The sequence below is a fragment of the Phyllobates terribilis genome, unplaced genomic scaffold (genome assembly GCF_046119375.1).
Source record: "Phyllobates terribilis strain yellow unplaced genomic scaffold, ASM4611937v1 Scaffold_3__8_contigs__length_932513732, whole genome shotgun sequence".
Classification (NCBI taxonomy): Eukaryota; Metazoa; Chordata; class Amphibia; order Anura; family Dendrobatidae; genus Phyllobates; species Phyllobates terribilis.
In genome coordinates, this window is record NW_027362763.1 from 394,023,260 (window position 1) to 394,050,794 (window position 27,535).

Below are 27,535 nucleotides of genomic sequence, written 5' to 3' on the forward strand. Positions count from 1 at the left end.
AAATGTTACAGATAACACAAGTTGGGTCATCTTTATCGATGTGAAAAAATACCCAGGCTATGCAAGGCTTAGCACCCATGCGACCTGAAGAGCCACCACGACTTGTGGTCAGAGGCAGAGTTGTGTTTGAGGATGCAGTTGTTGACGTGCTTCCAGTACTACATCTCTGTCCAGGAAGGCGCAACCTAACCTCGTCGTCACTAGCATCCTCCTCCACCTCCTCTGCTGACCTCATCTCTTGGCTGACTGTGGGTTGACAGTAAGTGGGATCTCCAACCTCGTCATCATCACCCTGTGTGTTATCACACTAGTCGTCCTCAGAGCCAACCTCTTCCTGCCCTGACAAAAAACTCAAGTTGTCGCTCCAATCAGGTATTTGAGTCTCATCATCGTCTTCCTCATTGTCTCCACCAACAGGAGTTACAGTTTGGGAACGAGGGTCTACATTATGGTCAGAACCTTCTGCGTCTGGTCCTGGATCCGACTCATAAAGATTCTGGGCATCAGTGCAGATCATTTCCTCGTCTGGATTCTCAGAAACTCTGGAGCCGACCTCTGATTCCCAGGCTATAGTATGAGTAAACAGCTCTGCAGACTCAACCATCTGTTCCACCCCATACTCCGACGGGCAGCTGGAGACTTGGGAGCTGTGAGGAAGCAAGTGCGATTGGGGTGACACCTCTGAGGACTGGAGTATTTATGATGTTGAAGTTGAGGTGGAGGAGAGCCCACTTAAAGGAGCACTTGATATCCGTTGAAGCACCTGCTGTTTTTGTGCCTCATCTGGAATTTGTAGCGATTGGCATGGACGTAAGAAAGGGATCTTATCACATTGTCCGCTAAAAGAAGTAGACATCTTAGTTTAGCTGGAAGATGGTCTTTCTTCTGCAGATGTTACTGTTGCTTTAACACCTACCCCACGGACACAACCTTTTTTTCCCTTCCCAACACGCCTATTCCCCTTTCCACCAACAGCAGGCCTTTTTCCACTCATTTTGGTGGTTAACTAATTCACAACTCTGGAGTTGTTTGCACAAAAAACAATGGATGGGAACCGAGCAGAGCTGAGTGGCCAAACTGTGGTATTAGCCCAAAACTATTGGCTGGTTTAGATGCAGATAAAAATTATATTGAATTTGCATCCTGGTGGAGATTAATATAGATGGACTAATAGAACAAGTCCCACACACTGCTACAAGCCGAAATATTTTTTCAGAGCTACATACAGAAAAAAATTATATTGAATTTGCAACCTGGTGGAGGTTAGTATAGATGGACTAATAGAACAAGTCCCACACACTGCTACAAGCCAAAATATTTTTTCAGAGCTAGATGCAGAAAAAAAATAGATTGAATTTGCAACCTGGTGGAGGTTAGTATAGATGGACTAATAGAACAAGTCCCACACACTACTACAAGCCAAAATATTTTTTCAGAGCTAGATGCAGATAAAAATTATTTTGAATTTGCAACCTGGTGGAGGTTAGTATAGATGGACTAATAGAACAAATCCCACACACTGCTACAAGCCGAAATATTTTTTCAGAGCTAGATGCAGAAAAAAATTATATTGAATTTGCAGCCTGGTGGAGGTTAGTATAGATTGACTAATAGAACAAGTCCCACACACTGCTACAAGCTGAAATATTTTTTCAGAGCTAGATGCAGAAAAAAAATATATTGAATTTGCAACCTGGTGGAGGTTAGTATAGATGGACTATTAGATCAAGTCCCACACACTGCTACAAGCCAAAATATTTTTTCAAAGCTAGAAGTAGAACAGGACGCAGCAGCGCTGGAGCACAGAGAAGAAAGGTGAGTATAAGTGTTTATTTTTTTTGGATGTGTGCACAGTGTGAAAGGAATGCGGGGGCTACACATACCAGGATAGGGGTGAGGGGTACCACACATACCAGGATTGGGGTGAGGGGTACCACACATACCAGGATTGGGGGGATGAGGGGTGCCACGCATACCGGGATTGGGGGGATGAGGGGTGCCACGCATACCGGGATTGGAGGGGATGAGGGGTGCCACGCATACCGAGATTGGGGGGATGAGGGGTGCCACGCATACCAGGATTGGGGGATCAGGGGTGCCATGCATACCGGGATTCAAATGAGGGGGGCCACGCACACTGGGATTCGGATGAGGGGGGCCATGCATACCAGGATGAGGAATACCATACATACCAGGATAGGGATGGGGTACCATGCATACCAGAATAGGGATGAGGTATGGGGTACCATGCATACCAGGATTGGGGTGAGGGGTACCACGCATACCAGGATTGGGGTGAGGGGTACCACGCATACCAGGATTGGGGTGAGGGGTACCACGCATACCAGGATTGGGGTGAGGGGTACCACACATACCAGGATTGGGGTGAGGGGTACCACACATACCAGGATTGGGGTGAGGGGTACCACACATACCTGGATTGGGGTGAGGGGTACCACGCATACCAGGATTGGGGTGAGGGGTACCATGCATACCAGGATTGGGGTGAGGGGTACCACGCATACCCAGATTGGAATTGAGGGGTGCCACGCATACCAGGATTGGGGGGTGAGGGGTGCCATGCATACCAGGATTGGGGGGTGAGGGTGCCATGCATACCAGGATTGGGGGTGAGGGGTGCCATGCATACCAGGATTGGGGGTGAGGGGTGCCATGCATACCAGGATTAGGGGTGACTGGTACCACGAATACCAGGATTGGGTTGAGGGGTACCACGCATACCAAGACTGGAGTTGAGGGATGCCACGCATATCAGGATTGGGTGGTGAGGGGTGCCATGCATACCAGGATTGGGGGGTGAGGGGTGCCATGCATACCAGGATTGGGGGTGAGGGGTGCCATGCATACCAGGATTAGGGGTGAGGGGTGCCATGCATACCAGGATTGGGGGTGAGGGGTGCCATGCATACCAGGATGGGGGTGAGGGGTCCATCCATACCAGGATTGGGGGTGAGAGGTGCCATGCATACCAGGATGGGGATGAGGGGTACCATGCATACCAGGATTGGGGGTGAGGGATGCCATGCATACCAGGATTGGGGTGAGGGATGCCATGCATACCAGGATTGGGGGTGAGGGGTGCCATGCATACCAGGATTGGGGTGAGGGGTACCACACATACCAGGATTGGGGTGAGGGGTACCACACATACCAGGATTGGGGTGAGGGGTACCACGCATACCAGGATTGGGGTGAGGGGTACCATGCATACCAGGATTGGGGTGAGGGGTACCACGCATACCCAGATTGGAATTGAGGGGTGCCATGCATACCAGGATTGGGGGGTGAGGGGTTCCATGCATACCAGGATTGGGGAGTGAGGGTGCCATGCATACCAGGATTGGGGGGTGAGCGGTGCCATGCATACCAGGATTGGGGGTGAGGGGTGCCATGCATACCAGGATTGGGGGTGAGGGGTGCCATGCATACCAGGATTAGGGGTGAGGGGTACCACGCATACCAGGATTGGGTTGAGGGGTACCACGCATACCAAGACTGGAGTTGAGGGATGCCACGCATATCAGGATTGGGTGGTGAGGGGTGCCATGCATATCAGGATTGGGGGGTGAGGGGTGCCATGCATACCAGGATTGGGGGTGAGGGGTGCCATGCATACCAGGATTAGGGGTGAGGGGTACCATGCATACCAGGATTGGGAGTGAGGGGTGCCATGCATACCAGGATGGGGGTGAGGGGTCCATCCATAACAGGATTGGGGGTGAGGGGTGCCATGCATACCAGGATGGGGATGAGGGGTACCATGCATACCAGGATTGGGGGTGAGGGATGCCATGCATACCAGGATTGGGGTGAGGGATGCCATGCATACCAGGTTTGGGGGTGAGGGGTGCCATGCATACCAGGATTGGGGGTGAGGAGTGCCTTGAATACCAGGATAGGGATGAGGGTACCATGCATACCAGGATAGGGATGAGGGGTGCCATGCATACCAGGATTGGGGGTGAGGGGTGCCACGCATACCAGAATTAGGGGTGAGGGGTGCTATGCATACCGGGATTGGGGGTGAGGGGTGCCATGCATACCAAGATAGGGATGAGGGAGCCATGCATACCAGGATTGGGGGTGAAGGGTGCCACGCATACCAGGATTGGGGGGATGAGGGGTGCCATGCATACCAGGATTGGGGGTGAGGGGTGCCATGCATACCAGGATTAGGGGTGAGGGGTACCACGCATACCAGGATTGGGTTGAGGGGTACCACGCATACCAAGACTGGAGTTGAGGGATGCCACGCATATCAGGATTGGGTGGTGAGGGGTGCCATGCATATCAGGATTGGGGGGTGAGGGGTGCCATGCATACCAGGATTGGGGGTGAGGGGTGCCATGCATACCAGGATTAGGGGTGAGGGGTACCATGCATACCAGGATTGGGAGTGAGGGGTGCCATGCATACCAGGATGGGGGTGAGGGGTCCATCCATAACATGATTGGGGGTGAGGGGTGCCATGCATACCAGGATGGGGATGAGGGGTACCATGCATACCAGGATTGGGGGTGAGGGATGCCATGCATACCAGGATTGGGGTGAGGGATGCCATGCATACCAGGTTTGGGGGTGAGGGGTGCCATGCATACCAGGATTGGGGGTGAGGAGTGCCTTGAATACCAGGATAGGGATGAGGGTACCATGCATACCAGGATAGGGATGAGGGGTGCCATGCATACCAGGATTGGGGGTGAGGGGTGCCACGCATACCAGAATTAGGGGTGAGGGGTGCTATGCATACCGGGATTGGGGGTGAGGGGTGCCATGCATACCAAGATAGGGATGAGGGAGCCATGCATACCAGGATTGGGGGTGAAGGGTGCCACGCATACCAGGATTGGGGGGATGAGGGGTGCCATGCATACCAGGATTTGGGGTGAGGGGTGCCATGCATACCAGGATGCGGATGAGGGGTGCCATGCATACCAGTATAGGATGGTGGGGACAGGATGGGGGCAGCACATGTACCAGGAGACACCTTCTCATTTAAAGATTTTTTGACTATGAAAATTGTACATTCACACTGAAGACATCAAAACTATGAATTAACACATGTGGAATTATATACTTAACAAAAAAGTGTGAAACAACTGAAAATATGTCTTATTTTCTAGGTTCTTCAAAGTAGCCACCTTTTGCTTTGATGATTGCTTTGCACACTCTTGGCATTCTCTTGATGAGCTTCAAGAGGTAGTCACCGGAAATGGTTTTCACTTCACAGGTGTGCCCTGTCAGGTTTAATAAGTGGGATTTCTTGCCTTATAAATGGGGTTGGGATCATCAGTATGACGTCACTGCCGGTCTCTGCGTGGTAATACACTGCATTACATCACTGATGTCAGCGGCTGCTGGAGAGAGCCGCGATCATTACGGGGTCTGTGCCTGCTGGCCACAGGTGCAGAAAGGACGCCGAGGGAACGGAGAACAGGTGAGAAACGTTTTTTTTTCTCTGTCATGTGAAATACAGCGCTCAGTATGGGGGGGCACTGTGTGCAGTATGGGGGGGACGGGGACCCTTGAGCGCAGTATGGGGGGACGGGGACCCTGAGCACAGTATGGGTGGATGGGGACCCTGAGCGCAGTATGGGGGGACGAAGACCCTGTGCACAGTATGGGGGAAGGGGACCCTGTGCGCAGTATGGGGGGGCGGGGACCCTGTGCGCAGTATGGGAGGACAGGGACCCTGTGTGCAGTATGGGGGGACGGGGACCCTGTGCGCAGTATGGGGGGCCCTGTGTGCAGTATGGGGGGGGACCCTGTGCGCAGTATGGGGGGGGACCCTGTGTGCAGTATGGGGGATGGACAGACCCTGTGCGCATTAAGGAGGGGACCTGGATGGGGGACATGTCTGCTAGATAAGGACCAGGATGGAGGACCATGTCTGCAATATGGGGGACCATGTCTGCAATATGGGGGACCTAGATGGGGAACCATGTCTGCAATATGGGGGACCATGTCTGCAATATGGGGGACGTAGATGGGAGACCATGTCTGCAATATGGGGACCATGTCTGCAATATGGGGGACCATGTCTGCAATATGGGGACCATGTCTGCAATATGGGGGACCATGTCTGCAATATGAGGGACCTGGATGGGGGACCATGTCTGCAATATGGGGGACCTGGATGGGAGACCATGTCTGCAATATGGGGACCATGTCTGCAATATGGGGGACCTGGATGGGAGACCATGTCTGCAATATGGGGGACCATGTCTGCAATATGAGGACCAGTTCAAAAGGTGTATAGAAAATAAAATGGTATCACTAAAAATGTCACTTTGTCATGCAAATAATGCGGCCCCCCAAATTAAATGTTTTTCTGTGTGCGGCCCATATGCACAGCTGAGTTTGAGACCCCTGGTCTAGGTAGTCAAAAGCCACATCAAAGGAGCTTGCAAGCCTCCAAGATGTGTCAACTTTGGCATACACCAGCAATGTGTGTCAGACTGATTATTTATGTGTATCATGTTATGTATTAAAGGCAAGTTTTTTTTATCTGTATGTAACGTAAATAATTAATTTCCTAACATGATTAAAATGTTTATGCCCTGAGGATAAATAGTTCTGCTTTACTGTTATATCATGAGAATAACATAAATATCATGGGAAATAGGTCTAAGGCATTTAAACCTTGTACTTTAAATTAATTTTTTTTTGCAAAAAACATGATTTTCTGTAATAAAGCAGATGAAACTTGACAAATGATTTTGTATTTTTATGATGAGATATGTCTGGTTTCCATCCCAAAGCATTTGATTCAGGAGTCTCATTTGCATTTTAAAATAACTACAGTAAGCTACTTTTGATAAATTGTTTCCCAAACATGTTGTCATTTGTACTGCTCAAAACCGAGGTGTATGGATGTGTCAGCAGAATAATGTACTTTACATGGAAAAATAAAGTGGTTGTCGAAGACCACAAATTACTTTTTGCTGCTTTGATTTGTCACGTGCTGTTCACACAAAACCCTTCACACTGTGTTTTAACTTGAATCACCAGCCTTATGTATAATTTATCACTGGTGCTATGTGTCCGTGAGTTACGTGTGTATTTAAAGCAATACAAGATAAGTAAATACAATGGAAAATTCTGCCGGAAAGAATAATGATCTTATCAGCTTCGTCCTTATTACATTTACTGCTGTTTCATAACAAATGCATATTTATGATGAATTCTAATTTGTCCAACGCAGGAACTTGATTAGTGTTTAATGTGTCGTTTATTCTTGTTTTGTACAGTCAAACCATCCTCATTATAGAAATTACAGCTCCTATCATCCTTGCTCCAAATACATTAGTTTGATGTTTTTTATTCTAAGCTCGCAGTGACTTGGTAAATGTTTTTTTACAAGGATTATTCCAGTTGTTTTCTTATTGTTTTGATTTGTAGGGGGATGACGGTCCAAGAGGATTGCCGGGCCTGCCAGGATCGGTAATTATATAACAGCGCAAATTAGGTTTCAAATTGTACAGCATGTGAAGTAGGTGCCATAAAATCCATAAGGTTTAGTGCCTAGCCAGCAGAGCAGGCAGGAACAAAGCTAATAAATACAGTCAAATGGCTTTCTGTAAAATCATTATTTTGAAACAAAATAGCCTAGTGTGGATGCTGTTCTGCATGGTTCATGATCATAAAACCATCGAAAAACTGTGTTGTCTCTTAAGAAGTCTACATAAGTAAATATACTATTGTCAGGATTTCCAATAAAAGCCGTATCCCAGACATGCTTTCCAATTCAGCCCATTGCCGCTCACATAGTGTTAACTGGAGCTTTCATTATAAGGCTATATAGTTAAACAGTATCATTATTGGTTACTCCTACTCATAGATAATGACATACTAAGTTCAAAACATAATTAATTATGTCATTTTGAACATAGATTTCAAAACAAACCTTCAGCTTTGTAATATACTGTACTTTAACCCCTTTACCCCGGGGCCATTATCCATTTTTACATTTTCGTTTTTTTCTCTCCTTCCCAGAAAACTTTTATATTTTTATATTTTTTTGTTAATATGGCCGTGTGAGGGCTTATTTTTTGTGGGACAAGTTGTACTTTTGAACGATATCTTTGGTTTTACCATTTTTACCAAAATGGGAAAAATATTCCAAGTGCTGTGAAATTGCAAAAAAAAAGTGCAATACCGCAGTTGTTTTTGTTTTGTTTTTTCCCCACGTTCACTGAATGCTAAAACTGACCTGCCATTATTATTTTCCAGGTCATTATAAGTTCGTAGATACCAAACATCTATAGGTTCTTTTTTATTTAAGTGGTGAAAAAAAAATCCAACGTTTGCTAAAAAAAAAAAAAAGTTGCAATTTTCCGAGACCTGTAGCGTCTCCAATTTTCGTGATCTTGGGCCGGGTGAGGACTTATTTTTTTGTGCGCCAAGCTGATGTTTTTATTGATACCATTTTGGGGTAGATCTGATACTTTGATCACCCATTATTGCATTTTATTGCAATGTTGCGGCGACCAAAGAAACATAATTCTGGCGTTTAGAATTTATTTCTTGTTACACCGTTTACCGATTGGATTAATTCTTTTTTTATAGTGATAGATCGGGCGATTCAGAATGCGGCGATACCAAATATGTGTATGTGTTTTTTTTTTATTGTTTAATTTTAAATGTTTGAATGGGGCGAAAAGGGGGTTATTTAAACTTTTATATTTTTTTAATATTTTTAAAAACATTTTTTTTTACTTTTTGCTTGCTCCTATAGTCTCCATGGGAGACTAGAAGCAGCACTTGCCTGAACGGATCTGCTGCATACAGGCGATGAGCAGATCTCCTGTATACAGCAGATGTGCTCACTTGCTATGAGCGCCGACCACTGGGCGGCGCTCATAGCAATCTGGACATGACAAGCACAGGGGTCTTCTGCAGACCCCTGGTTGTCATGCCAACCCATCTGAGACCTGCAATCATGTGATGGGGTCTCCGATGGGCGGGGTAAGTGATGCACATCCGGTTTGCACTATTTAAATGCCGCTGTCAGAGATTAACAGTGGTATTTAACTAGTTAACAGCCGCGGGTGGACAGCTGACAAATCACAGATTTTATTGAAAACAACACATAGCCTAGTAAGTGACCTATCACTGGAATCAGGGTTTCTGCTCCTACATCATGCTGCTCTCAGGTTAAATAGCAAAAACCTTCTGAGCAATACACCTACCCCTTCAAAATGTATATATGGTTGCATTACTGAATCTGAAAGATAATGTCCTCCATACCATAGGTTTGCAATTTTGACTGAAAAATTTAATTTTAATTCATATGTAAATAAGGCTTAAGTGTTCTGCACACCTTCTTTGTTTGACTGACATCTCACTATTAAGCAGGAAATAGAGCCAGGAAAGCAGAGTGTTAGGATACTGGTGTAGTATTGCTGGAAACCAGTAGTTGAAGGAGCACGAGCAGGAACAGCAAGCGATAGTAGAAGTTCTTGGAGTTAGCAAAGGAGTTGTAGGAAACAATCCATAGATAAGTGAGAACAGTCTGGGTAAGAATATTCAGGATCTGGAGAATGGAACTAAGCTAACAGCTAGCACAATACTCAAGCAATAAGTGAGAGATCCATGCAGCTTTTAGGAGGGCCAAGCAGGAAACAACATGGATCCCACAGTTTCAGAATCTGCCATCTTAGTAAAGGGCAATTGCAGAACACAACAGCAGCCTCCAATGGTAAGGGGATTGCAGCACAATTATTAAGGTGAACAATAGCAGTCATTAGTGGTCAAATTGAGAAGGACAACAGGAAATCTGACACAGAGGTTTGGAAAGTGCTTTGATCATGCCCAGAGCACTCATTTGCATATGAATTAAAACAGCAGTTTTTCAGTGAGGGGGCAGCATATTGCATCAGTAGAGGTATGGATACCATTAACTTATAGAGGGGAACTTGAGAAGGTTCTTCTATCAGGAACTCACGGATTTTAGTAGGTGGTGTTGTTACTTCTAAGTATTACTTAAGCATTTAAGAGATGCCAGAAAATTAAAGTAAGTGTACAGTGAGTGCGGGATGCAGTCCACTTTAAATTAGAGCATCTACTAAAATGCTAATAACAGTAAACCGTAAAATGCCCTAATTTACAAAGGTCCTGTCAGTAACATATAGGCCTACATGTAGTAATCAGTTAATGTTTGTTTTTTTTTCTACAACTTTTTGGCCTACAACTTAGTACAGATTTGTTATTTCTAAAGCCAGAAAATGACACAAATTCTGGCTCAAATCTTTGTCATAGCAGATGTAGATTTTCTTTTCTAAGTCAACAACCTTTTTTTTGTTAAAAAATTAAGAAGAAAAGTTTGTTTTCTTCAGTTAAAACTTATTCTAATTCTCTGATTACAGAAAAGTTTGAGAATTTAGGATGTTGTAACTGAGGGATAAAGATAGTTAAATAAAAAGTTGGACATATTGGCTGTAAGAGCAGAATGCCAGCATAGTGCTTAGAATCACAGTGGGACCTCCAAGTTGGCAGTAACGATATGTTAAGCTTATCTGTATTTCATGCAATTTCCATCTGGCATCAAATCTCAGACAAAACGCATTATTGAGATCTCTTCTGTTTAAAATGGTGTTATCAGGTCTACTATCCAATTCCATGGTCAAGCTTATTTAGAGGCAAAATGTAAACTGGTCCCTGTAGAGATATCATTGCATAATAATTACTAAATTATATGAGGCTTAGCAGATCTGAATTTCTGTAATTTTCTATCAGAGGTGTAAAACTTTTTATTTTGCCTACTCGAAGTGCATATCGAGGTTTTGTTAGTTTTTGGTTTTCAGTGCAACCTGCCAAATTATTTTCATTAGTCTTGAAAAGCATATTTAATGAATGACATGTCCTTATGGCATTGTTATTAATGTGGCCACTGTTTTCTGTGAGTCAGTCAAGATTTTGCTCCAAGGTATGAACTGTGAGATAATGCGGATAGAAACTACATTAGGTGAGAGCAATTTTTTAGTTAGCCAATAATTAGTAGTGGTTTATAGAGGCATTTTGATTAAATGTTGAGAAAAGATGAATTTGTTGCTGTTGACTACAGGCCATCGAAATCATAGTGAGCAAGAGACAATAATGTTACTTTCTAATTATCAATTCTTATAAATTTTTTGATGATTTGGAAATTCTAGGAAACTCTTGTGGGAAATCGTGGCACCTATTTTAATTCAAACTTCTTTAGTTACAATTTGTAAGATGCTATCATACGATACTATAGTATAAAAATAAACTGTGCTCTTCCAAATGTTTCTATTAAAAAATAAAATATACTGAATTATTCTTATTATCTTTTATCTTAAAGCACAATATAATTAGACAAAGAGAAATAGGGAAACCCACATTTTTGCTGAGGCTTTAAAGGAGTCTTTTTCAAAATGCATTAGTAGAGATGATCGAACATTTTCAAATTTGAAATCACCAGGTTCAGTAAATTTTTCCCAAAACATTCATTTGCGGCGAATCTAAAGTATTCCAATTACCTTGAAAAAGTGTATATAACATTTTGCCATCCCCCAATGCTGTATCCAGTCTGTTTTATATAGCCTTATGGGAAGGAGAGAGCGAGTGAAAGAGAGATTCCAAACTTTAGTACTGTAAGAAGGATGAGAAGTGTGTGTAATTTTAAGGCGTTAAACAATTATCCTGGCACTGCTGCTGCCCCTACTCTATCTCTGTCTTCGAATAAATGCAACTAAATGTTCTTTAACACTAGTGCCTTTTTCTGTCCCTATGTGGAATGAGCTATGTGCTTTGACCTCTATCCCTATGTTGTAAAAAGCTTAAGATGGCACTAATTGGCCAGCCCTAATCTTTTATATTGACTGTGATAGTCCCCCATGGTTGGCTGCCCTAGACCATGTGATGTGACAGCTGCAGGGCATTATGGGGAAGCCCGTCTAGCTGCAACTCTAAACATTAGCCCACTCTGTGACTCTTCAACAGTGTGGGAAATGGCACCAGATATTTTTGGGGGGAGTAATCTGCAAGAATCAAATAGCATCCTGTTCATGGGGACCTTCAAATTTCAAGAAATTCAACTCAGATTGGATCAGATCATCAGTAGTGATAAGTTTCATTTTGTTTTTCTTACAGTAAATTATTTAACAATGATTAAAAAAAACAGTACAATAAAAAACAAAAATGCATTAAAATAACTCAAATTCACCATTATGGCTCATGCATGCAGCCAGGTTGTAAATCAGTGTTGAACAAAAATAGATGCCTCTGATTGCATGTACCATTGCAATCTGCATCGCAGAGATTTATGTACATTCTTCTGATGAAGCTGGCACAGAAGCTTTTAAGGATAACTTATATCCAGGTAATTAACCCCTTGTGAACCAGGTAATAACTGTATATACGAAAAATCATGGTCTCCTGAAATGACCGCGGGCAAGGCCGCGCATTGGTATCTATGATCTGGCCCAGCAAGATCCCCACACACAGACTCTATCTTGATAACCGTATCTTTACTCGTATACATTTTTAACACAGCAAAGAAAAACAATAAATGACAACTGTAAATATGCACAGTAATAACGTGTACTGATAAGCTGACCCTCACTGTCCCTACTCACATGTTACCAGTCCTTTACTCCAGAAGGATGTGTCCCCCGTCGCAGGCCTGTCTGTCTTTGCAGGAGGGCGTCCCAGCCGGAAAAAAAACAGAAACAGCAGAATTCGCGGAAAGAAAGGAAGGGGTACTTCTGCCTCTCGCCAGAGGTCCCGCTTACAGTCTCTCTGATCTGGATAGAAGCTCTGGTGGGTCCCCTTATGTAGTCCACACTCCAGTAGCGGGGAGTGTAACAGCTGAATCCTTCAGCAGTGCAGAAGCTGGGGAAGGCTCCGAGGATATGGTGTCAGAAGAAATCACATTGAGAGTCTCTCCTGCGCCACACACGAGGGCCTGCACACCATCCTGGCTCTTTTCACAGACCACCGCCGACACTTAGTGCGCTTTTTCCTGCTTCCCACTTTGGTCACGTGACTCTCTAGGGCGGGACACAGGAGGCTCAGTCTTTTTCTCTGTCATCACACCCTGCGCAGGTGCAACCTCTGGCCACAAGGTGGCAACATCATCCTGTGTAATCACTTCTTTAACAGGCTCTATATCAATTATCACAGAACAGCCAGAGCCGGCCAGCTCACTACACGCCCCCCCACTCAAAGATTGGCAGTCCCTGCCAATGACCGGCTCCAGGGCGGCGATGGCTGTGGAAGTGACAGGGGGCGGCTGGGAAGAGGGCCACACATATTGGTCTCTGTAGGACTGTCCTGGAGGTACCCCTGCAGTGGTCCTCGTTGTCCGCCTAATGGGTTGGATCCCCTCTCTCCTATCAGTCACCCTACTCTCTTTCCCAGTCGACATGTCAGTAGAGGAGGTAATCGGTTCAAGTGCGTCAGTCGGACGGACAGGGGTAGGCATGCATTCAGTCTCTACATCCCCGGGGTCAGTGTCTCCGACAGTATTAGTGATATCCATCTCTCTAGGTATCACAGTAGGGGAGTCAGGCTGGGAACGGCAGGGGCGCAACATATTACGGTGCAAAGTTCTGATGCTGCCGCTGTCTTCGCCCTGCACTCGATAGATGGGGCCACCAGGGTACGGCTGTCCAATTACTCGATAGACTTCGGTCTCCCTCTTGGGCCGGAGTTTCCCTTGCGGCTTCTTTATTCGGACTAGGACCAGTTGACCTACATTCAGTGGGTCTTCTTGTACCGGAAGTGGGTCAGCGTGCACTTGATCCTGAATTTGTCGGCCTACTAGCCGGTAGACAGTCTCCATTCTCTGGCGGTGTGTTTGTAGCCAGGAAGGATAGGTACCACAGGTATCTTCTTCGGAGCTAAACAGTTGCAACTCATGGATGTCTTTGCCTGGACGGCCAAAGAAAAGGGTGTATGGGGTGTATCCGGTGACGGAATGGACCTGATTATTATAGGCCCACAGCAGTTCCGGGAGGAATCGAGGCCAGTCGGGCTTTTTGTCTTCAGCCAAAGTCCGGATCAGTTGTAAGAGGGTCCGGTTAAAGCGTTCACACGCGCCATTCCCTTGTGGATGGTAAGGGGTGGTCCTGGACTTCTTGATTCCATACATCCGTTGGAGTTCTTCAATGACTCGCCCTTCGAAACAAGCCCCCTGATCAGAGTGTAGCCTCTCCGGACACCCGTAGACCCGAACGAATTGCTGACAGATAGCCTGTGCAGCTGATTCAGCAGTCTGATCCTTGGTAGCAACAGCGACAGTGAATTTCGTGAAGTGGTCCACCATCACCAGACAGTACTGGTAGCCACTATTCGCCGTTCCGATCAACAGATAGTCCACCATCAACAGCTCGAGGGGCCTCGACGTCTGGACGGGGGCACGCTGCTCCGCGGACTTGTGGAATTCACAATTACAGCATGCTTGACAGACGTTTTCAACCAAATTACGGAGCCCCGGACAAAAAATGAACTGCTGGGTCCACCGGAGGGTCTTGTCTATGCCGAAGTGGCCGTTCCTCCTGTGAGCTTCGCCCACCATCTCATGGGCCAACTGCACCGGGACGACAATCTGCAAACACTCCTCCAGCATATGGGATAAAAGGGCCCTGCAACACAGGACTCCATCTTTCACGATCAGCCGATCCCACTGGGCAAGCAGAGCCAAGGCTCCGGTCGATAGTCGGGCTCTCACTTCGGAGGGCGGTTTCTCTTGTTTATTCACATACTGTTTCAGTAAGACGTGCTCGGGATCTCGATCTTGAAGCTTGGCCCATTCTTGCTGGGACAGGGGAGATCCCACTACGGCTTCAATCCCTCCTACCGCATGCTGGCGGCTATCTTCTATTTGCTTTGCGAGCCGGGCAAAGTCAGGCATCTCATCTTCCTCCAACTCTTCATCCCGGTCCCCCACTGGCGGGGATGATGTCACTCTAGACAGGCTGTCAGCATTCTGATTCTCGTTCCCCGCTCTGTATTTAATTTTGTACTGGAATCTAGAGAGCCTGGCCATCCAGCGCTGTTCCATTGCTCCTAGTTTGGCATTCTCTAGGTGGGCAAGAGGATTGTTGTCCGTCATGACCAGCACCTCCGCTCCTGTCAGATAGCCGGCAAATTTCTCCGTCATAGCCCAAGTCAGAGCCAAGAGTTCCAAGCGGAAGGAGCTGTAGTTGACGGGATTCTTTTCGGTGTCACGGAGAGACCTACTGGCATAGGCTATCACGCGTTCTTTATTATCTTGAACTTGAGAGAGGACCGCCCCTAGACCTTGAAGGCTGGCGTCGGTGTGCAACTGAAACGCTAATGTGTAGTCTGCATATGCCAGAACAGGGGGTGATGTTAGAGCAGCCTTAAGTGCCTGAAAGGATTTTTCTCGGTCAGGCCCCCAACTGATGCGTCGTCCTCTGGGGCTGTTCGCGGTCCCTCGGAGAACCTCATGCAGTGGTTCAGCAAGCCGAGCAAAGTCCTTGACAAACCGACGGTAGTAGCCTGCTAGCCCCAGAAAAGCCTGGACTTCTTTGACGGTAGTTGGCTGCGGCCACTCTTGAACGGCTGCTATCTTCTCCGGAGAGGGCTGTACGCCTTCGGCCGAGATCCGGTGACCCAAGTAGTCGATTTCCTGCTGGAACAGACGGCACTTGCTGGGCTTCAACTTCAAGCTGTGTCGCCTCAAGCGCTGGAACACTTGGCCAAGCTTGTGAAGATGATCTTCAAAGGTGGCGGAGTATACCATGATGTCGTCAAGGTATATCAGCGTAAACTCAAAGTTGAAGTCCCCTAGACAGCGTTCCATTAGTCTCTGAAAGGTCCCCGGTGCGTTATTCAAGCCGAACGGCATCCAGTCGAACTCATACAGGCCCATGGGAAGGATGAAGGCGGTCTTTTCCCTGTCCTTCTCACTCATTGGAACCTGCCAATATCCACTGGCCAGGTCTAGGGACGAAAAATATTTGGCCTTCTTCAGGGCGGTCAGTGACTCTTCGATCCGGGGAAGTGGATATGAGTCCCGGATAGTGCAAGCATTCAGCCTACGGTAGTCCACGCAAAATCTCAGGGAACCATCTTTCTTTTTGACTATCACCACTGGTGCAGCCCACGGGCTCTGGCTTTCACGTACCACTCCGGCGTGTAGCATAGATTCTAACAGGCTTTTCACCTCCTGGTATTGCTGAGGTGGTATCTGCCGGTACCTCTCGCGGATAGGGGGGGGTATCGCCCGTAGGTATCTCGTGTTGGATACTGGTGGTACACCCAAAGTCTGTGTCATGGTTTGCAAAGGAGTCTTGGTGTTCCCGCAGGAGTTCCTCCACTTGAGACACTTCTTGTTTGGTGTACTGAGACGTGTCTAGCTGCACTTTTTCCCATAGTTTTCACCCAATGTCTTCATCGTCTACTTGAGCGTTTATGGCTGAGACGGTTACCGTCCAGTCACCTTCTGTAGACGGGGTGAATTCTAGGGGCCCAATGGGATTCACTTCCGTGGGTAGAGCATATACCCGGGCAAGTTGAGTGCCGGCTTCAAGGGCTAGGCCTACATCTGCGGTGTTGTTTAGCCTGACAGGGACTCTCCCGTTCCTCACGACGGCTAGAGTGCGAGCAACTAGTGGGTTTAGCTTACCCCCACTTGGGGTCCTCGTGCTCGATCAACACTTCAACCCCCTCAAGTTGTCGGTGGGTGTTTAGGGGTAAGGAAATGACTGTCTCTTTTTCAGCGGGCAAAGTAATCCGGGTACGGCGTGGCACAGTAATGGCGGCTAGGGGTAGTTGTTCCTCTGCCATCTGTTGAAGTCCAACGGTCCGGATTACGCGCTGGAACGCCAGATGAGTCTGCTTATGTTTGGTGACTTTCTGCCAGTATTTGTGTCCTTTTCTTGTCAACAGCATAAGATCTAGGTCTTTCAAGATGTTCATTCCAACTATCACTGGGGTTTCGGAGCCGAAACCTTCCTTGACGATGACGATCCCTCGTTTCCCTAAGTCCTGTCCGCAGGCCTTTGTGTCCATCCAAGCAACTCCGGTCACTGGAATGGGTAGATTATTAGCCGCAATAATCTTAATGGCGGTGTCTGGGTCACGAGCAGTTCTTGGTTTGAGGTAATTTTCGTAAAACTGTTCAGAGATCGTGGTCACTTGTGACCCGGTGTCCATCAGTCCCTGTACGGCAATTCCTTCCAGGACAACTTCAAGTGTCGGGCTATTCGAGGCAAGAGCACTCCGCCATCGGCTCTGTTTTTCCACACCCCTCTCCTTGGAATCCCCTGCTGCGCGAGCCTCAGCTGCAGGGGTGTCTAGTTTAACGGCGGCCATTGTTGTGAGGCCCGGCGTGGTAGCTCTGCTTGTGGATATGGCTGGGGTTCCATTCGCTGGTCTGATCGAAATTCCCTTAGCTGGGGTGACTGAGGGTTTGGTCGTTGGTGCGACGGAGGTTGTTGCGGAGGGAAGTGTTGAGGACAACGATTTGCCCTATGGCGAGGATCACCACATGACCAACACTGTCCCACGGGACGACTAGGCTGTCTTCGCTGGTCTCCCTGTCAGTCTAATGTTAACTGTAATACCTGTTTCTGTAAGTCTGCTACCATCTGTTTCAGGTCTTCCGTGTCACTGTTCGGATTTTTAATGTCAGATATGGATCTGCACGCAGCACCTTGAATCCCCACATCCATGACGGGTCCCCTTGAACGTTCTATGGCTTCCTGTTTGACTTCAGCAAAAGTAAGAGCCGGCATCATCCGGATCAAGTCCTGTAACGTGCGGTTAAGATACTGGTCTCTCAGTCCTATTACAAATTGGTCTCTCAGTACCAGGTCACGAGAAGCCATACCAGCTAGTTGCTCCCCTTTTCCACAGGTTTGTTCAAGGAGTACCTGAAGGGCGTTCGCATATTGGGGAATATCCTCCTATTCAAGCTGCGTCCGTCTAAAGAACATGTGTCGCAGTGTTCCCTGGTATGTGGTAGGCCCATAGGTGTTCTCCAGCACCCGCACCAAATCATCTACTGTACGCTGGCCCCTGACCATCTCCAGTCTGACTGTCGTCCATGCCTCCCCCTCTAGCGTCAGTACCGCCATTTCTGCCGAGGTCTTAGAGTCAATATTATACATTTCCCCCAGTATCCGGACTTGTTCCGCCCAGTCTGGTACAGGGTAGTTTCGACCGCCAAATTTCCTGACCTGATTCACAATAGACACCGGCGGGGCTTTCTGACTGTACACATGGCCTGGGTGGGAATCCTGTTGGTCACAGATCCTGCCGACTACGCCAGATGAAGTGACCGCGGGCAAGGCCGCGCATTGGTATCTATGATCTGGCCCAGCAAGATCCCCACACACAGACTCTATCTTGATAACCATATCTTTACTCGTATACATTTTTAACACAGCAAAGAAAAACAATAAATGACAACCGTAAATATGCACAGTAATAACGTGTACTGATAAGCTGACCCTCACTGTCCCTACTCACACGTTACCAGTCCTTTACTCCAGAAGGATGTGTCCCCCGTCGCAGGCCTGTATGTCTTTGCAGGAGGGCGTCCCAGCCGGAAAAAAAACAGGAACAGCAGAATTCGCGGAAAGAAAGGAAGTAGTACTTCGGCCTCTCGCCAGAGGTCCCGCTTACAGTCTCTCTGATCCGGATAGAAGCTCTGGTGGGTCCCCTTATGTAGTCCACACTCCAGTAGCGGGGAGTGTAACAGCTGAATCTTTCAGCAGTGCAGAAGCTGGGGAAGGCTCCGAGGATATGGTGTCAGATAGAAGAAATCACGTTGAGAGTCTCTCCTGCGCCACACACGAGGGCCTGCACACCGTCCTGGCTCTTTTCACAGACCCCCGCAGACTCTTCGCGCGCTTTTTCCTGCTTCCCACTTTGGTCACGTGACTCTCTAGGGCGGGACACAGGAGGCTCAGTCTTTTTCTCTGTCATCACACCCTGCGCAGGTGCAACCTCTGGCCACAAGGTGGCAACATCATCCTGTGTAATCACTTCTGTAACAGGCTCTATATCAATTATCACAGAACAGCCAGAGCCGGCCAGCTCACTACACTCCTATGAACGCCAGTCACAGGCTGGCTTTCATAGGGTTACCCTCATGACAAGCACATGGGTCTTCATCAGACCTCCAGCTGTCATAGCAACCCATCTGCACCCCAATATCACATTGCAGGTGCAACACTGGGCCTTTAGGACAGTGCAACCCTCCGAAATGCACATTGTAAAAGCTGCTGTCACATATAGACAGTGGCTTTTAACAGGTTAACAGCCATGGGTAGAGCTATGCTCTACTTGCAACTGTTTAAAGCAGATGATTGCTGAATAAATCATCTGCCGGCAAAGATGCGGACTCATTTCTGAGTCTGTATCAAAGTCAGGGAGCCAACATATGATGTAATAGTACATCAGAAATCAGTAAGGGGCTAAACCCCTCACTCACAGTTGTAAACATGTGGCTAAGCTTCTGCTGCTGTCCAAAGAGACACATTGGGGAAATTTGGGGGAGCTTTACTAAACTATATGCAGCAATAGTTTTGCTCATTTTGTGTCAAAAATTCAAATGTTGTGATAGAATTATTATGTATTTTATTTTTGCACAACATTTCAGTTTCGCAAAGTGTCTATATAAAGGAGCATGTGTTAAAAATCACCAAAATTGCACAAAACTTGCAAGCTAAATATTGGACTAAAGTAAGCCAATCAAGAGGTGCTCTTATAAAGGGAAAAGGGTCTAACATATCTAGCAAGCCAGAAATATGTCACACAGAGTCTGACTGGTTTAGTTTTAAGCTTTTAAATTAATACGGTTAAAATAAATTTCTGCCCACTGAGCTGTATGCAATGTAGTGCACTCCTGTGAACTGAAACTATCGCTTAATAGGTAATGGCATTCTCAAAGTTTCTTTTTTTTAGTCTAAGCCAACCTTTGTGTAAAAATAAGAAAATCAGCTTTACTTACCCTCTGCCACTGTAGAGCTGTCCCTATGCTTCTGCACCCCGTTTTTGTTGACATGGTTGCAGAGGCTGTGACTACAGAATCACCAAAATAGAGGAGGATAAGTAATGCAAATTTTCTCATTTTTGCAGGGTAGGTTAAGTCCCAATTTATACTACCCAATTTCAACACACGAGTGCAGATCAGCTAAATACAAACCAATCAGTACTCCTATACTGACCATTCATATGGGATGCATAAACTTAAAGGGACAGAAAAATTGTTAATAAAATCCTTTTTTGTCACCATACAGCCTGAATGTTGTTATCAGCACTTCTCCTGTTTACCTAGGACATGTGCTGCCGGCAACAATGAATCTGATTAGCTGAGAAATGAGCATTTTGCTTATTTATCTACTGATCAGCAGTGTGATCACATGGTCTGATTATCAGGATACCCCTTTAGATCGAAAAATCTTGCCACTCTGTGTCTTTTATGGCTATTATTATTACATAATGTGTAAGATCTAAAGCAATAGAGTTTTTCTTTATGTAATGCATTCATTTATTATTGTTTTTATTTTTCTAAATGAGAAGGAATTTGTATGTAATAACTATTCACCACATCTTTCTTACAGACCGTGTCTGACACAAAAGGAGAAAAAGGTGACCCTGTGAGTAAGACTGAGACATATTATTTATGCTCCAAATTGTATCATTTATAGAATGGTTTCAGATTAAACATTTTTGGCATTGAAAGCGAATCAATTAATCTGTTTCAAACCTTAATGTGTTTTTATGGATTATTGGATTTACTTGCAAGTATTTCAAAACAGCTGCAGTGAAGTAGGACTTCTTAAATGACTGAGAGATTGTTTGATTAGAAAATAATCAATGCCAAATGCACAAACAAATTCTTCTATCTCAATCCAAGTCCCAATGGCTGGATGATGTTCTATTTACTTAGAGTGAGCAAATAAAAATATCTTGTAAATCTTAGGGGCAATCTTCTATTATAGCAACATATAAATTAGTGATTTTCCTGTTTATCTTTTCACACAGGCAGCAAATAACTAGATTATTAGAAACATAATAAATATTGCATCTTATTTAAATAGAAAATAAGTTTTTTTGTATTATATAAGTAAAGCTTAACCCCTTCACAACATGGGGTTATAACCAGCAGCAATCAGAGCTGGCTACAATCATTGCTGTTTAACTACATCAGCGATTGGATTAATCAATCTCTACCAGTCTTTTACGTAAGTCCTTTATCTTCAGGCACTACATAAAGTATTGCAGCATACAGTGTAATCAGTGAAACGATCATAAATTCAGGCTGCCTAGCGATCTAAAAAAATATATACGTAGTTAAAAATGTAAAAAAAAAAATAAAATACAAATTAGAAAGGTTTAGAAGGCTTAAGATATTAATGACCTATCCTTGGGATAGCAGGTAATAGTATACAAGTTGCGAGTAGTGTTCCAATCCGTAAAACCAAATATATGAAAAACTCGTCACTTGAAAGGTATGCAGTGAAGTGAAGGAGTTATTTATTCATGCAATCCAAAAATAGTCAGAATAATTATTAATGTTTCGGCCCTGGATCTTGACCGATTCAGTATTTCAATGCCTCAATTTTTTAAATATCCCTATTGGCTGTCAATTAATAGGAACATTCCTGTTTACATTCAGAAGCTAAAAATCTACAAAGTACTAGTATTTCTCACTGGTGATTAGAGATGAGCGGTGTTCAACTAGAACTGTTCGCCAATCTCAAATTCGAGCTGTTTTGGGCGGTGTTCGAGTTGTTCGACGAACACGAACGATTTGCAAAAAATTCGGCTGTTCGAGGTTATGTTCGATAACTGTTCGTGCACCAAAAGCGTGTCCTGCATGTCTGGCACTATTTAGAGCACCAATCATGCAGGGATTGTCTGCCACTCACTGTAATGCCTCAGCCATGGTGGTTGTGGCATTACAGTGATTGCCCAAATCGATGGGAACAGTGCTCACAGTGAAACATGGAAAGCCAGCAATTCAGCAGCGGCATACACCGGTACCCGACAATTTAGAACAGAAAGAATAGAGCTTCACACATAGATTTGATAGATAGAAACATGTCAGTCACATATATATGAAGTACAGTGACAGTGTTGGTTACTGTACTTGTCATTTAGTGTAAAGGATTTATTAAAAAAAATAATAGTGTTTTCATGCACCGTCTCTTTAAAAAAGCCGGCCGGCAATTCATCATCGGTACCCGGCAATTTAGAATAGAAAGAATAGAGCATCACACATAGATTAGATAGATAGAAAAATGTCAGTCACATATATATGAAGTACAGTGACAGTGTTGATTACTGTACTTGTCATTTAGTGTTAAAATAAAGGATTTATTTAAAAAAAAGTTGGTGTAGGGTTCCCCATAATTTTAGTCTCTAGTGGAGGTTAAGCAGATGGCTGGGGCAGATGTTTGAAGCCTGGGAAGGGGGTAATACCCACGGAGCTTCCCAGGCTACTAATATCAGCCCACAGTTGAATACCTAGCCTTTACTAGCTGCTAAAATGGGGGACCCCCCCAAAAAATGATGTGGGGTCACCCCTATTTTAATAGCTAGCAAAGGCTAGACAGACAGCTGGGGGCTGATATTAATAGCCCAGGAAGGGTGCCATGAATATTGGCCCCCTCCCAGGCTAGAAACACCAGCCGTTAGCCGCCCCAGAAATGGCGCATAGGATGCGCCAATTCTGGCACTTAGCCTCCCTCTTCCCACTGCCCTGTAGCGGTAGCAGTGGGGTAATAGGGCTGGGGTTGATGTCAGCTTATAATGCCAGCTGACATCAAGCCCAGGTTAGTAATGGAGAGGCGTCTCTAAGACACCCCCATTACTAACCCCATAGTCAAAGTTAAAAAAAAACACAAACACCAAGAATAAAGTCCTTTAATTGAAATAAAGAAACAATTCTTTATTGTTCTAAATTAAACCATACTTAACATCACGCCCATTCCAGCTGAAGCCAAAGATCTCCTGCAATAAAAGTAAAATAATAAAGCAACATCATCCTTACCTTTCCATGGTTCCCACGACGGCTTCAGCTCTGCTACATTCACATGACAGGCTGGATCGCAGCAGAACGCTGCCATCCAGCTTGCCATGCCGCACACACTGAGAAGCGCAGGCATGCTTGCGCTCCTCAGTGTCTCGCTGTAACGGCATAAAGATGAGCCGAGGTCATGTCCAATGAACTCGGCTCACCTCAGGCACGTCACTGACAGCGTGGGAAAATTCTCCTGCACTCAGCGCTTCAGCGTGAGAATTCTCCCACGCTGTCAGTGACGTGCATGAGGTGAGCTGAGATCACTGGACATGAACTCACTTCATGCACGTCACTGACAGCGTGGGAAAATTCTCACGCTGAAGCGCTGAGTGCAGGAGAATTTTCCCATGCTGTCAGTGACGTGCATGAAGTGAGCTGAGTTCATTGGACATGAACTCGGCTCATCTGGATGCCGTCACAGCGAGACACTGAGGAGCGCAAGCATGCCCGCGCTTCTCAGTGTCTGCGGGATGACAGGCTGGATGGCAGCTTTCTGCTGCAGTCTAGCCTCTCATCTCGATGTAGCAGAGCTGGAGCTGTCGTGGGAACCATGGAAAGGTAAGGATGATGTTGCTTTATTATTTTTCTTTTATTGCAGGAGATCGTTGGCTTCAACTGGAATGGGCGTGATGGTAAGTATGGTTTAATTTAGAACAATAAAGAATTATGTGTTTATTTCAATTAAAGGACTTTATTCTGGGTGTTTGTGTTTTTTTTTTAACTTTGACTATGGGGTTAGTAATGGGGGTGTTTTATAGACGCCTCTCCATTACTAACCTGGGCTTGATGTCAGCTGGCATTATAAGCTGTCATCAACCCCAACCCTATTACCCCACTGCCACCGCTACAGGGCAGTGGGAAGAGCGAGGCTAAGTGCCAGAATTGGCGCATCCTATGGATGCGCCATTTCTGGGACGGCTGATGGCTGGTGTTTCTAGCCTGGGAGGGGGCCAATATTCATGGCACCCTTCCTGGGCTATTAATATCAGCCCCCAGCTGTCTGCCTAGCCTTTGCTAGCTACTAAAATAGGGGGGACCCCATGTCATTTTTTTGGGGGGGTCCCCCATTTTAATAGCTAGTAAAGGCTATGTATTCAGCTGGGGGCTGATATTAGTAGCCTGGGAAGCTCCATGGGTATTACCCCCTTCCCAGGCTTCAAACATCTGCCCCAGCCGTCTGCTTAACCTCCGCTAGAGGCTAAAATTACGGGGAACCCCACGCAAATTTTTTTTTAATAAATCCTTTATTTTAACACTAAATGACAAGTACAGTAACCAACATTGTCACTGTACTTATATATGTGACTGACATGTTTCTATCTATCTAATCTATGTGTGATGCTCTATCTTTCTGTTATAAATTGTCGGGTACCGATGCTGAATTACCGGCCGGCTTTTTTAAAGAGACGGTGCAAGAAAACACTAATATTTTTTTTAATAAATCCTTTACACTAAATGACAAGTACAATAACCAACACTGTCACTGTACTTCTTATATATGTGACTGACATGTTTCTATCTATCTAATCTATGTGTGAAGCTCTATTCTTTCTGTTCTAAATTGTCGGGTACCGCTGCTGAATTGCCGGCCGGCTTTTTTAAAGAGACGGTGCATGAAAACACTAATATTTTTTAAAATAAATCCTTTACACTAAATGACAAGTACAGTAACCAACACTGTCACTGTACCTTTTATATATGTGACTGACATGTTTTTATCTATCTAATCTATGTGTGATGCTCTATTCCTTCTTGTCTAAATTGTCGGGTACCGGTGTATGCTGCTGCTGAATAGTGTTGAGCCACCCCCGTAGTGTTCGAGTTCGGTTCGGTTCGTCGAACACCCGTGTGTTCGCCGAACTGTTCGTCGAACTGTTCGTCGAACACCTTCGAACACCGTTAAAACCAATGGCAGGCAAACAAAAACACATAGAAACACATAGAAAACACCTTCAAAGGTGTCCAAAAGCTGACAAACTGCTCAGAAGACACAACTAACACATGGAAAAGTGACAAGTACATATAGTCATGCGAAAAGAAAAGAGGTGGAGGAGTAAAAGGAGGGGGAGACACAGATATAGGCATGTCATGCCCTTCTAAAATCCAAAAAGTGAGAAGCCGAGACGGCCAGTCCGCTCCTGCCCGTGCCACCTCCGTGTCGCCGGGTTTGTGCCAGAGCCGCGGTGAACCCTGACGGCCAGCCCCCCTCTCCCAATACTGGTGCCTGTCCGCTGGTGGGTCGAGAGAGCCCCCCTGTGGTGGAGGCAGCTCTAAGCTTTTTAATTTAAATTGTCCCTCTAATTTGAATGAATACACTTTAAATCCATTTACAAGGATCTATTGGAGGGCAAGTCTCATGCCAGCAGCCGCGTAATTCCAGCTCCAGTAGCGTCCACTAAAGCTGCTGCAGTTAAAAAGCTTTTATAAGGATCGAGCTCGGCTGTCCACCGCAAGGCATCCTAGTGCCAGTCCCAGCCCCTATGCCTTGGGGTGCCTCCTGATGCTCTTCACTAAGTATCCCGTGGTCCCGAAGCATTTCCTTTGAAAAAATTAAGTGTCCAAACTACAGGTGGTGTAGCTTGCTTAACAGCCGGGATAATCCGCTGACTAGCAGACACTGCTACTAGGCACAAAGTATTTCCTGGGCTAGATGCAGTTAAAAATTTGTAAGTAGATACTCTCGTTGGATGCTGAGAAAGCATTCCATAGAGTCTCCTGGCACGCCATATATGATTCTCTTAAAAAGCTTGGGGTAGGGGTCTAGGGGACCCTTTTATAGCCAAAATCACGGCCCTGTATCACAATACGTCACCTAGGCTGAAGATAAATGGAACTGTAGCACCGAGGGCTCGGTTGCTACAGACGTATTGCACCTCACCCAGAGGTGTGATATCTCACTCTCAGATAAGGATGGAGTGTGGATCAGGACCCGACACCTGCATGCATTACACCACATTGCCGTGGGGCAGGGCGACCAATATGCCCCTGAGATGGGCACGACAGTCCCTGTCCCTGGCTGGAGTGGGGGGAGGGAACACTGAGGAAGGGGAACCCTGCAGTGCAGGAGCAGGGAGGAAGCAGTTCCTGGGTGCATTGAGAAGGGAGTATAAAAGGTGGGCACCATCTTAGTTCAGTGCAGAGAAGTCTGAGCAGAAGTGGCAGGGAGCAGGGGCTCTGCATGAGCTCTGCTCCGGAGGCGGGCCTAGTAACAGAGGCCCAGGCCTGCAAGAGGGAGAAGGAAGGAAGAGGAGCGGAGAAGGCTCCAGGAACGAGGAATGAAGGGATCCCAGGGGTGCGGACGGGCGAGTCGCCACCGCACGCCCGAATCCACCTGCGTGGAGGGGTCAGGCCAAAGGGGGAGACCGGTCCCCGAACTAGTGGAGGCAGGAAACGACCCTCAGCTAGAAACCGGAGGCTCTGACATTTTATGTGGCGCAGCCCCTTGCTCCACCCGCTAGGAAGGCACCACATAGGGTCAGGGAAACTGGCGCCAAGTTTACCAAGAGGAGGCCCGAGGCAGCCGGACAGAAGTGTTGGTAAGAAAGGCCAGACAAAGGACACACAAAGGGGGTCCTGTGAAGCGCTCCAAAGTTATCTGGGAGTTGTCTGAGCCCCTCACCTGGTGAGCACAGTACGACGTGGGCAGCCGTTACCTGCAGACGTGGTCTGGATAATAAGAACTGTGAGTAAAGGCCCTGAACTGCATCACTGACTCCGTGTCGTTACTGCTGCTGCCCTGCACCATCACCCCCATCCTCCGCATACACTGCCCTGAGGCTGTACTCCTCCCGTGGGGAGTTATGCTACGCTCTGCTGCACCCACAACACCAGCCTTAGCGGTCTGCCCTGTAGCGGCGGTTCACTCTGACCGCAATCCACGGGTGGCGTAGTCGGACATTTAAACATCAAAACCACATAAATAGTTCCGCCACTGGTTTGACCGCCCTGAGCCACGGAACCGGATCGCCGCCACGAAGACTACAACCACCAGCATCCACCAAAAAGGGTCCGGCTCCGGGTGTCCCAAGGCCCAGGGGGTGCGTCAGAACATTTTCATCACCTTTCACAATCACCAATGGGACAAGGCAGGGATGTCCTCTGTCCCCTCTCTTATACATCCTAGTGACGGAGCACCTGCTCTCATCAATTCGCCATAACCCCAATATTAGGTGGATTGAGGTGGGAGGCACCGAGTACAAGTGCTCTCTATTTGCTGATGATGTCCTAGTATATATCACTCAATCACATATATCCATCCCTGCTGTTATGGCTGAAATAGATCACTTTGTTACATGGTAAAATTTTAAAATCAATGCAGCGAAGTCTGAGGCCCTCGATGTCTCCCTCCCTAAATCCATATAGGATTCCATCCAGTCCAACTTTCCCTTTGCCTGGCCCTCACAGGGTATCAAATACTTAGGAATTCCTATTCATAGAGACCTCTCCCATCTATGTTATCTTAATTTTGGGCCCTTTATTGAACAA

At 46.3% G+C, this 27,535-nt stretch overlaps 1 protein-coding gene across 3 annotated transcripts in view; it reads left to right on the forward strand.

Annotated features, from left to right (window-relative positions):
• The window catches only part of COL19A1 (collagen type XIX alpha 1 chain), a 1,587,177-nt gene that overhangs the window by 1,011,516 nt on the left and 548,126 nt on the right, over positions 1 to 27,535 (forward strand). For all 3 annotated transcript variants that reach the window (XM_073675502.1, XM_073675503.1, XM_073675504.1), the window contains exons 20-21: positions 7,423 to 7,464; positions 20,586 to 20,621. In XM_073675502.1, coding sequence (XP_073531603.1) covers positions 7,423 to 7,464; positions 20,586 to 20,621 — 78 coding nt within the window. The remainder of the gene's footprint in view (positions 1 to 7,422; positions 7,465 to 20,585; positions 20,622 to 27,535) is intronic.